This window comes from Bubalus kerabau, chromosome 14, assembly GCF_029407905.1.
Source record: "Bubalus kerabau isolate K-KA32 ecotype Philippines breed swamp buffalo chromosome 14, PCC_UOA_SB_1v2, whole genome shotgun sequence".
Lineage (NCBI taxonomy): Eukaryota > Metazoa > Chordata > Mammalia > Artiodactyla > Bovidae > Bubalus > Bubalus kerabau.
The window spans coordinates 17,939,052-17,951,791 of NC_073637.1; the positions used below are offsets into that span (position 1 = coordinate 17,939,052).

The 12,740-nt window shown below is 45.0% G+C and overlaps 1 protein-coding gene across 1 annotated transcript in view; it reads right to left on the bottom strand.

Annotated features, from left to right (window-relative positions):
- The window catches only part of FER1L6 (fer-1 like family member 6), a 134,411-nt gene that overhangs the window by 74,218 nt on the left and 47,453 nt on the right, over positions 1-12,740 (bottom strand). Inside the window, exons 18-19 of the mRNA XM_055545883.1 lie at positions 6,780-6,957; positions 3,292-3,416 (exon numbers count right to left, since the gene is read on the bottom strand). Of these exons, the coding sequence (XP_055401858.1) occupies positions 3,292-3,416; positions 6,780-6,957 (303 nt within the window). The remainder of the gene's footprint in view (positions 1-3,291; positions 3,417-6,779; positions 6,958-12,740) is intronic.

The following is a 12,740-nucleotide window of genomic DNA, read 5'->3' on the forward strand; positions in this document are numbered from 1 at the left end:
CTTTGCATTGATCACTGAAGAATGCTTTCTTATCTCTTCTTCCTATTCTTTGGAACTCTGCATTCAGATGCTTATATCTTTCCTTTTCTCCTTTGCTTTTCGCTTCTCTTCTTTTCACAGCTATTTGTAAGGCCTCCCCAGACAGCCATTTTGCTTTTTTCCATTTCTTTTCCATGGAGATGGTCTTGATCCCTGTCTCCTGTACAATGTCACGAACCTCCATCCATAGTTCATCAGGCACTCTATCTATCAGATCTAGTCCCTTAAATCTATTTCTCACTTCCACTGTCTAATCATAAGGGATTTGATTTAGGTCATACCTGAATGGTCTAGTGGTTTTCCCTACTTTCTTCAATTTAAGTCTGAATTTGGCAATAAGGAGTTCATGATCTGAGTCACAGTCAGCTCCTGGTCTTGTTTTTGTTGACTATATAGAGCTTCTCCATCTTTGGCTGCAGAGAATATAATCAATCTGATTTCAGTGTTGACCATCTGGTGATGTCCATGTGTAGAGTCTTCTCTTGTGTTGTTGGAAGAGGGTGTTTGCTATGACCAGTGCGTTCTCTTGGCAAAACTCTATTAGCCTTTGCCCTGCTTCATTCCATATTCCAAGGCCAAATTTGCCTGTTACTCAAGGTGTTTCTTGACTTCCTACTTTTGCATTCCAGTCCCCTATAATGAAAAGGACATCTTTTTTGGGTGTTAGTTCTAAACAGTCTTCATAGAATCATTCAACTTCAGCTTCTTCAGCGTTACTGCTGGGGCATAGGCTTGGATTACTGTGATATTGAATGGTTTGCCTTGGAAACGAACAGAGATCATTCTGTTTATCCTAAACCTTTGGGCTGCAGTTAGATATAGACAAAAATGCATATAAAAAGCTTAGCATTGTGCTTGGCACAGATGTAGTTTTCAATAAATGACAGCTAATATTATTATTAATAAAAATTAGGTACTTGGTTCAAAAGTATGAAGTATCCAGGATTCAGCAGAACTTGTTTCCCTTTTCAAATGATTATTTGATAAATAAATGTCATCTGTCCCTTTGGGAAAAGAAGTGAAAGTGTTAGTGACTCAATCATGTCCAACTCTTTGTGACCCCATGGACTGTAGCCTGCCAGGCTCCTCTGTCCATGGGGATTCTCAGGCAAGAATACTGGAGTGGGTAGACACTTCCTACTCCAGGGGATCTTCCTGACCCAGGATTTGAACCTGTGTCTCCTGCATTGCAGGCAGATTCTTTACTATCTGAGCCACCAGGGAAGCTTTTTGAGATGTAAGTCTAAATCAAATGAAGAGACCATACAGAGATGAAAGATAGAAGGAGAATTACACATCAGCTGAGGGAACTCACTCAAACTCCCTGCCCCTCCTCCACCCTCCAGCCCTGAGATCACCTCTAAGGACCTGGAACTCCAAGCTGTGCAGGCAGAGAAGGCTTCCAGGGAGCCCCCTTTTGAGAATCTCCCTTGCTTCTGGTGGCAAGCCTCAATGGCAATATTAACAATCAGTTACCCAGGAGCTGTTATAAACAAGACACTGTCCTGGGTGATGCACCCTCTTGGAGGTAGATACAATACCACCATCCCTATTTTACAGAAACAAATACAGAAATGAATAAACTGAGGACAAAGAGGATTTTGTTTAAGGTCACACAGCTCATAAATGGAAGGGCTCAGGCTTGAACCCAGGCACTAGGGCTCTCAGTTCAGTCGCTTGGTCGTGTCTGACTCTTTATGACCCCATGGACTGCAGTATGTATGCCAGGCTTCCCTGTCCATTACCAACTCCTGGAGCTTGCTCAAACTCATGTCCATCAAGTCAGTGATGCCATCCAACCATCTCATCCTCTGTCGTCCCCTTCTCCTGCTTTTAATCAAGGGCTCTAGATTCTATACTCCTAATCGCTATACTATGTAATGCCTCTCAAAACACAGGGAAGAGAAAGGAGTCTGAAATCTTCAAGTTTTCATGATTATTCACTAAATGAGGATGAAGTCACCTTCCTTCTGAGGTCTCTCCTGACTTTCCTCCCAGGCAGAGCCAACCCTTCTCTCCATGTGGCTCTTGGGGTCCAGTACCATGGGGTTTAGCATAGTGCAGCCAGCTCATCTGCCAAAGAACTGCCCAGCCCCACCCAGATCCTACACTGTGCAAGCTCAGAGTCTGGTGCCCCAGCTCCTCTGAGCCCAGCCTAGGAGCTGGCACAGAGCAAGCACTCCTCACTCCTCCTGAGCTGGTGAAATGGACAAGATGCACTGGTGAAATGGACAAGATGCTAGTTCATAGGATGATCTCAATCTGTGTTGTAAATCAAAACACAGTCTCCCAGGTTACGGCCTCAATTTGGAAAGAAATGTCAGCCCTCTTAAAATAAGCCAAGGGAATGGCCACTACTTATCAATCTCTTTGTACACTTAACTTTTTGATTCTTCTCAACAGTCCTATTTTAAGAGGATAAATGGAGGTTTAGTGAATAAAGGCAGCTGGAGAGTAGATGAAATAGAATGTAAGCTCAGGGCTCTCTGTGTCCTAATTCTGTCTTAACTCCCAGAGTTAGGCAAAGCCTTTACTGAGCTCCCCTCCCTCAAACAGTGAATCCTCAGAGAACAGAGTAAACCCTTACAGAACACGATTTCACAAGAAAAGCAGCCTGTTGGGCATGTGCTGATTAGGGCCTCTTTTCACATGTCAGCGCTCAGTGCACAGGAAAGGAAGAAACCAGAGGAAACAGGCTTAGATCCATCTCCTTGAATCCTCATAGCATCCATCAGGAAGCAGTATTTTCTAGACACTGAATTGCAGAGGGGTTAAAAGTGTGCTAAGACCCCCAGCTGGAAATACAGAGTCTAGGGCTTCCTGACAACAAAGCAGAAAAGCTTTCCTCCCCACCGAGACCCCTCAGTAGAGACTACAGCACAAGCCTCATGCCAATTGTGCTGTTTTCTCGTTCATTCGTTTTCCCACTGAGATGGGCATTGTGCCCATAACTGAAGGAGGAGCTGAGGATGCCAGCTTCCTTCCCTCCTCATCCCTCTTTCCTCCCCCAGTCTGCCTTTGCTTCGGGTACTTGACCTCTTGGCTTCAGGACAGCAGATCATATAGGATCAGTAGACCTTCCCCACATCTGTTCTTCCTTGCATCCATGTTTTTGGGTCTAAAATACCTACACATCTAGAGACACAAGTATTTGCAATGTGCCCTTTTTTTTTTTCTCCCTTTTCTTTCCTGGGGCCTGCTGTGGCTCAGCAGTGGGCTGCAAGGAGAAAGCAGGTGGGCTTCCCTGGTTACCTTTGTGGTCTGGCAGTGGGAAAGGAATGTGACCTTAGCAAAAGGGTCTGAGAGTCCATTGCTATCGGCTGCGATGAGGCCCCGGGCTTGGTACACGTGAGCTCTCAGCTGAAAGATGTGACGATCTGTGGACAAATAATGGGAAGGGGTGTGTATTAGCAGGCTTCTTAGGATTGGTGAGTGTGAGTGGGTGGGTGCCTGTGTGTGCTGTGTGTCTGTGGGTGCATCCAGAGACAGATGAGGGAGACCACGAGCACCGACAGCCGCTGAGACCAAAATGGTCACAGGGCAGATGGGGGAAGAGGTCGTGGTCGTGGGTACTTTGGCAACGGGCATTCTCCTTGCTGCTTTCACCACATTTTGGGTTTTAATCTTCATAACACCTCGTGAAATATACATCAGTATCTTCATTTTCTACATGAGGGAAATGGCTCACAAAGAGGCTAAGATACATTTCCAAGATTGCACAGCTAATGCCAGAGCCCGGATTTCATTTCTCTCAGGTTACAAAGTCCAACTCTCTTTCTGAAATATCATGGTGTTTTGAATCTACATGCAAAATGGAAACAGATTCACAGATATATTAATAGAAAACAAACTTGTGGTTACCAAAGAGGAGAGGGACAGAGGGAGGGACAAATAAGGGCCATGGGATGAACCAATACAAGCTACTATGTATAAAATAGATAAGCAACAGGATATATTGTGCAGCACAAAGAATTATAGCCATGTTATTTTATAATAACATAATGGAATATAATTCAGCAAAAATACTGAATCATTATTCTGTACACCTAATGATATAATATTGTAAATCAACTATACTTCAACTAAAAAATAAAGTACCATATTTTATCTCTTAGTAATTCTCCTGTTTCTGGTGTGTGTGTGTGTGTGTATAAGAAAGGGATGGTTCCACAAATTGTCTTTGCTTCCATAAACTCAATAAGGGAGGGGAATTTGGGGGAGAATGGATACATATGTGTGGCTGAATCCCTTTGCTGTCCACCTGAAACTATCACAGCATTGTTAATTGGCTATGTGTGAATGGCTGCTAAGTTGCCTTAGTTGTGTCCGACTCCTTGTGAACCTATAGACTGCAGCTCACCAGGCTCCTCTGTCCATGGGATTCTCCAGGTAAGAATACTGGAGTGGGTTGTCATGCCCTCTTCCAGGGGATCTTCCTGACCCAAGCACCGAACCTGTGTCTCTTATGTCTCCCGCCACTGGCAGGCAAGTTCTTTACCACTAGTGCCACCTGGGAAGCCCAATAGTCCAATATAAAATAAAAAGCTGTTAAAAAATAAACTCAATAAAGTCTTGAGCCATCCATCCACCCATTCAGCCAGCCAAAAGCATTGTGAGTGCCTATAGTGTACCAGGTGCAGTTCTGGCCTCTGAGGCTTCTGAAGCAGCTAAAAGGGCCCCCACCCTTAAGGAGCTCCAGGGAGGAGACAGATGATAAGCCAAGTACATCAATTCATGACAGGAGCTGGGGCTGAGTGTCCTGCAGGAGATATAGGCAGAGGACATGGGAGGTGAAAGGCAGGAGTGAGCACAGCTGCTCGATGGGCTGGGCAGCAGAGAGAGGGCTGCGGGCAACGGCGGGCAGACCAGGGGATGGTGGGGACCCCAAGGAGGGGGTGACTTAATCATATTCCTTGGTCCATGGACTTAGTGATCCTTGACGCATGGCCTCTCTTGTTTTTTATATTCATTTGTTGCCTTTAACTCTCTTACACAACAGAACTCCTTAAAAGGGACGGTAAACAAAGAAATGTGCAGTGGATGGTTTAGGAATTTCCTGATTGGGGTATGTCAAGAGAGGGCCCACGTGTTCCTTAATAGGCTACATCAGTGGCGCATCTCTCAGCTGGGGGGAACTTGAGAATGGCTCATCCCCCGAGAACGCCCACCAGCTCCCCCCAAAGTGCCTAAACCCCAGAATGTTAGCAGAGCCCCCAGTGCAGCCACATAGACAGGACCCTGCACAACTTCAGGAGGCGACATGGACTTAGGCTAGGTTTTTGTTTTCCTGAAACCTTGAGTCTTACCAGCTCTGTTCCTTAGACTAGTAAAGTGGCTTCCTCTTTGCTTTCATGCTTAGTCCACCTCTGGGCTACGGCTCATTTTCCACGTGTGCTTATTAAAGGCACGTCTGATGGCCCCCTCAGAGGGCCAGGATCAGCTCTCACTCGGCTCTACAAGCCCTCACTAGTTTTCCCGCTGTGCCTTCCATATGCAGGGGCAAACTAATTATTGGTGTTATTGGTTGAATGGATATGTTCTGAAGCATTAAATGAATGAAGAGACCAAATTCTCCAGGAGGTGTGGAAAGCGGCCAAAGCCATCAATGTCAAGGCACAGCAGAAAGAGTTTATTAGGGCACCCTGTGAAAAGAACATGCTTCCGAGGATCAGAAAGCTTTGGGAAAAATCTCTCCTCTCCTCTGAATTTTGAATAGCTGGGACAGCAAATATGTCCAGGTACTTTGGGTCTCTAGAGATAGTGTCTATAAAAATAAAAAGATAACTTGATGTGGATGTTTTCACCCAAAGATGAAAACTCTCTAAAGACAAGATGGGAAGCAATGGAAAGAAAGAAGAGTTTGGAGATAGTTTACTAGCTGGGTAAAGTGAAAATGTTACTCACTCAGTCATGTCCAACTCTTTGCAACCCCATGAACTACAGCCCGCCATGCTCCTCTGTCCATGGGATTTTCCAGGCAAGAATACTGGAGTGGGTTGCTATTTCCTCCTCCAGGGGATCTTACCAACGCACGGGTTGAACCCCTGTCTCCTGTGTCTCCTACGCTGGTGGCAGATTCCTTACTTCTGAGCCACCTGGGAAGCCCTTGCCACTGAACTGTACAATTAAATATGATAAAAAGAGTGTGTTTTATATTATGTGACTTTCACCACAATAAAAAAATAGAAGAATTATGTGAAAATGTAAACATGATGGCACTCATTGAAAATATCTGTACAGAAAAAGGGATTACATAGACCATGCTGAATTTCTAAAAGTAGCCAAGTAAAGAACCAAAGAAACACGAGTGACCCCAGTGATATCAGTTCCTATTGGGTCATTACTGGAAAACATAAACGCCTGCTCTTTTTGGGTCAAAACCCCAATGCCATGTAAAAGAAAATCTGCTTCAATTCCACAGATCCTATTAGCACAAGAATTTACTGATGTTTCTTTAAAAGACATCTGTGCTTAAAATACAAACTCAATCTGTATTGTCCACCTACAAAGAAACTCATTACACTCTATTAACAGAAAAGTGTGTACTCTAGATATGCTTAATGACTTCATTCTTTTTAAACGGACATCGGAAGGTCAGAAGGAAAATTTAGATATTGTATTAAGAGAGGCAAATAAGTTGATTCTGTGCAAGTAACTCACGCATTTCACCTCTCCTTACTGTCTTCTCAGAAGCCCACCAGAGACAGCTCATGACCCTCTTGGCCCAGTGGGCATCATACCTTGGTAGAGCAGGTTGGCTGGTGGGTGATGGGTGCCAGCCACTTTGGAGGACATTTCTGCTTCATAGCCTGCTGGCAAGTTGCTCAAAATGGCATTAGAGTGTTTGGTGGAGCCCAGCCACAGGTACACGTCGATTTTTGCTTGTACTGACCAACCAGCCGGCCGTTTTCCAGGAAGCTGGGGAAAGGTTACAAGGAAGATTGTCTCATTAGTAGGAACCAAATGGGCCTCACTCTTTGAGCTCCTTCCCTGGGGCTTGTATAAAAATGAGACCAATGACCCTAGTTGGCACAACACATGATTTTAGAGAAGGACCCAGGTTTAATGGGCCCTGAAGTTTAAACAGGCCTTGCATGAAGCACTTACAAGCCCTGGATCATTTAAACCTAACAGGCAATGGCACCCCACTCCAGTACTCTTGCCTGGAAAATCCCATGGATGGAAGAGCCTGGTAGGCTGCAGTCCATGGGGTCGCTAAGAGTCAGACACGACTGAGCGACTTCACTTTGACTTTTCACTTTCATGCATTGGAGAAGGAAATGGCAACCCACTCCAGTGTTCTTGCCTGGAGAATCCCAGGGACGGGGGAGCCTGGTGAGATGCCGTCTATGGCGTCGCACCGAGTCGGACACGACTGAAGCGACTTAGCAGCAGCAGCAGCAACAGATAGGTGTGGTTATTGCCTCTATTTTAGAGAGAAGAAAACTCGGGCTCAGAAAGGCTAACTATAATAAGTTCCTAAGATAATACAGCTCTTTTTTTTTTAACTGAAAGTGTTCATTTTACTGAAAATCTTCAATGTCTTATACACCAAACATCAACAGGCTTAGCAAAGCTTTTTGTATCCATCATTGGCTTATGCATCATTCATGAAGAAAGTGTCCCGGATCCAATTAACTGACTAGCTGATCCGAATCTTTTGGGTTACTCAGGGAAGCCATTTCTAGTGCCTGAGATCACTCAGCTTTTCAGGGACAGAGCCAGGACTCGAATTAGGGGGAGATGAAATCAGATCTGGGCTCTGGACCGTGAACCCACACAGCCTGCCTCTCCCCACACTGAGCTGAAATCTCCCTTCCCAGAGCTTCCAATAGCCTAGAGTTTCAGCCATAGCCTCTGCCTCTTTGCTTCATTCAGAAAAACTCAGACGCTCCTCCCATAGGTCAGGCCCCTGTGGGCTTGTAGGAACCTACCTGCCTTATCACATCCTTTCTACCTGGCTGGACACCTCTCCTTCCTTCATCCTTTCTTCACACAGTGTGATTTCAAATTCCCTTACTGCCCTGTTTTCCCTCTTTGAATGCACTCAGATTTGAATTTGTATGTTTATGTGTGTGCCAGTTTGAGTGCTGTGTATACACAACATACATGTTGTGCATGGGTGCATGCGTGCTCAACATGTGAAGGACACAGCTCAATGTAGAGTGGCACCTTTATTTCCACCGGGATTGGGGGATTCCTTGGGTCGGGGACCCCCTGGAGAAAGAAATGGCAACCCCCCTCTAGCATTCCTGCCTGTAGAATCCCACGGACAGAGGAGCCTGGTGGGCTACAGTCCATGAGGCAGCAAAGAGTCAGCCAAGACTGAGTGACTAAACCATCACCAACATCCCATCTAGGGAGTCCCAGGCCCCAGACTCAGCCGTCTTCAGTACTTCCGGCCAGGCTTGCATTCTGAAAGTGGCCACCTCTCCAGACTGTTGACTCTTCTAAAGTGCCTCTTCTGTTTCTCAGGCGTTCCCATCAATACACAATTCCCCTTTCTTCTGCACCACTTCTTTCCCCTCGAGAGTCACAAAATCCCACTAGGAGAGGCTACCACTTGCTCTGACAATTTCGCAGGCACTTGTGGAAAGCCCCAGAGTCCAAATCGCACCTGGTTGTTCGCCTGCCTTCCTATCTTTCTCTGTGAGTTTCCCAGAAAGATTCTAAGCAACCCAACTCAGCAACTGCCACCAGGTGTCACCAGACCTTGCAGAGGGAACAGGGCCAGAAGGGCGTCTCAAGGACTGAGAGACAGTCCTGGGTCTCTCTTCCAAGAGCTCACATCTAGACAAGGAGGCTGACCTGCATTCACTTATTCAAAGTCAAGTGTAAGAGAGAAGATGCCATTGGACCAGAGAAGAAGCAGCAGGCATTTCCACCCTTTCTTTAAGACTCTCATATTCCATATCTTTGTACGGTGACTAGACTTAGCATAGTGACCATTTTGAAATGTACAGAAATATCAAATCATCACATTGTATAACAGAGGCGAACATAGTATAGTAGGTCAATTATACTTCAAAAACAAACAGAGAAAAAGAGATTAGGACTTCCCTGGTGGAGCAGTGGATAAGAATCTGCCTGCCAATGCAGGGGACACAGGTTCAATCCCTGGTCTGGGAGGATTCCACATGCCTCAGAGCAACTGAGAGCATGAGCCACAACTACTGAGCCCACGTGCTGTAACTCCTGAAGCCCACGTGCCTAGAGCCTGTGCTCCACAACACGAGAAACCACTTCATTGAGAAGCCTGTGCAAAGCAACGAAGACCCTGCACAGTCAAATAAATACATATGTACATAATAAAAAAGAAAAGAGAGACCAGATTTATGGTTACCAGAGGCAGGGGGTATGCAAGGGGGATTGGATGAAGGTGAAAGGGTACAAACTTCCAGTTAAAGATAAATAAATACTAGGGATGTAATGTACAACATGATAAATACAATGAACACTGATGTTACATATGAAAAAGTTAGAATAAATCATAAGAATTCTCATCACAGAAATAAATTTTTTTATTTCTTTAATTCTGTATCTATATGAGGTGATGGATGTTCACTAAATTTATTGTGATAGTCACTTCAAGATATATGTAAGTCAAATCATTATGCTGTATGCCTTAAACTTGTACAGTGCTCTATGTCAATTATAGCTCAATAAAACCGGAAGGAAAAAAAAAGACTCACATATTCCAGTGGGTTTTAATAAGTACTTTGGGGTTGGATAATAGAGAAGGCGTCCCAGGAAGAGGAAAGTGCCTGAACAAAGCTACAAGAGCAGGATCTAAGAGTGGTGCTAAGGGCTGACGTTTACTGAATGCTTACTCTATGCCAGGGATGGATCTGCTGAAAGCTTTCAGCAAAGAAAGAGCTGAAACAGAGAATGACACAGACGAGGCTTAGAATCATGCTGAGTATATGGAGGAGTTTAGATTTTATTCTTTAGGGAGTAGGACGTCATTGTTTATTCAGCTTTAAAAAGACAAATAAGGTCATTTTGCTGTTAGTAAGAGAACCATAATTGCAACTCAAAATTTTTAAAATTATAAGATAAATAACTCTCCATTCATCACTTCTACAATAATAATTGTTATTGTTGTTTGACTCTTTGCGACCCCACGGTCTGCAGCCTGCCAGGCTCCTCTATCCGTGGGATTTCCCAGGCAAGAATACTGGAGTGGGCTGTCATGTCCTTCTCCAGGGGATCTTCCTGACCCAGGGATCAAACCTGCATCTCTTACAGAGCAGGCGGATTCTTTACCACTGAGCCACCAGGGAAGCCCACGGTAATAATGGTAATAGTTAAAATGTGCTAAGCACTTGTTCAATTCAACAAATAGCTATTGAGAGCCTATGGTTATTTTGTTGTCATAAAAGCAACAAAAAAATCTGCCATTTGGATCCATCACTGGCCTTCAATTCACAACAGTAGGATTTTTGTCATATCACAGTGATGTCCTCAATGCCTAAAAGAGTACTTTGTACCCAGGAAGCACTCCGTAAATACTTGTTGAATTTTCTGTTTCTTGGTCTAATGATAATATTTTACATGTGCTGAGCACTTACATTGTCCCAGGCCCTGGTCGAATGTTCCTACACACAGAAGGTCCTATTCAGTTCAGTTCAGTTGCTCAGTCGTGTCCGACTCCTTGCGACCCCATGAATCGCAGCACACCAGGCCTCCCTGTCCATCACCAAGTCCCGGAGTTCACTCAGACTCACGTCCATCGAGTCAGTGATGCCATCCAGCCATGTCATCCTCTGTCGTCCCCTTCTCCTCCTGCCCCTGATCCCTCCCAGCATCAGGGTCTTTTCCAATGAGTTAACTCTTTGCATGAGGTGGCCAGAGTACTGGAGTTTCAGCTTCAGCATCAGTCCTTCCAATGAACACCCAGGACTGATCTCCTTCAGAATGGACTGGTTGGATCTCCTTGCAGTCCAAAAAGTCCTATCACTTGCATACTATTAACAAGCCATAGGCTATCATTCATCTTCATGATGACTATAAAACAAATTCTTTCATGCTGTGTATTTTAAAGATGACGAAGTGGAGGTTCAAAGAGGTTAAGACAATTGTCCAACATCACAGAGCAAGGCAGGAATAGAGCCAAGACTTAACCGTGCTCCACCTGGCTCCAGAGCCCATCCTCTTAGGCCTCCTCACATACTGATATGTGTATTCATGCATGTGAGTTGCCTGGAGATCTGGTAGAATGCAAATTCTGACTCCGAAGGTGTGGGGTAGGATTTGAGATTCTGCATTCTCCCTATTAGTGCTGATCCTGCTGACCTATGGAGCACTATTTCAATGAGTAGCAAGACTCTTCATTTACTATATTGCATTGCCTCAAGCCAGACTGATATCCCTTGCTTAAAACAAAACCACAAAACATCCTACATCTCTGCTGCTCTGAAAACAACCTGTATGTGTGAATCATGGTTAGAACCTAACACTCAGCTAATATCTTGTGCTGTTATACAAGGACCATGGCCGCGTACCTAAACTTTGTAGGTTACACATCTTTTTAAAAACTCCCTGGTGGCTCAGTGGTAAAGAATCCACCTGCCAATCCAGGAGACACGGGTTTAGTCCCTGGTCTGGGAAGATCCCACATGTCACAGAGCAACTGTGCCTGCGCTCCACAACTACTGAGCCAGTGCTCTGGAGCCCAAGAGCCACAACTACCAGAACTACAGAAGGCCGGTGGTAGTGCCCTAGAGCCTGTGCCCTGCACCAAGAGAAGCCACCATGATGAGAAGGTGGCACCCCATAACTAGAGAGAAGCCCCATTCTCTGCAACTAGAGAAAAGCTCATGCAGCAACAAAGACTTCTCTGGTGGCTCAGATGGTCAAGAATTCACCTGCAGTGCAGGAGACCTAAGTCCAATTCCTGGGTTGGGAAGATCCCCTGGAGAAAGAAATGGCAACCCACTCCAGTATGCTTGCTTGTATAACCCCAAGGACAAAGGAGCCTGGCAGGCTACAGTCCATGAAGTCGCAAAGAGTCAGACACAACTTAGCACAAAATGACCCTGCGAAGCCAAAAACTAACTAAATAAATTAAAAAAAAATACACACATTGAACTTGCCTGCAAGACAGTGTAGTCTCTCACTTAGGAATCCAAGCTGTAACTCAGGCAACATTATTGAGCGCCTTCTGAGGTACTCATAGAAGCAACACCCCACGTGTAATTTCATGTGTATTTCCAGCCTGGGCTGTGTCTTCCCTGCTCCCCCTTCCCCAATCTCTTTTCTCTCATGTGCTCCCGAAGCCTGACCAACCAGAGCAACTTCTTTCCGTTTATGAATAGCATGGCAAGGCAGGGAGGGAAAGAAAAAAAAAAAACAGAAAAATATTAAAGAATGCAAATCTGTATCAAAAAACTATGATCACCAATGTGTACAAGTTTTGCAAGACAGAATGCTAAAGTCTGAGCTTTTCCCATAACCCACCCACCTCCCTCCACGGTCCTGGTGAAATGCCAACTGGCTTACAAAGAAGGGTAATCATGGCCAGTCAGAAAAAGGGAAGAAAGATGGTCATTCACACAAACTGTGTTGAAGTTAGCCCATCAGTTAGTAAGAGAAAGAAGTGTTTGCTTTGTAGAGACTTCACTCTGTGGCAGGACCCAGAAGGGTGTCTGCAGCTACCACTTTCTGCTGCATCCTGGGAAAAGCATCACCAGCTCAATGGA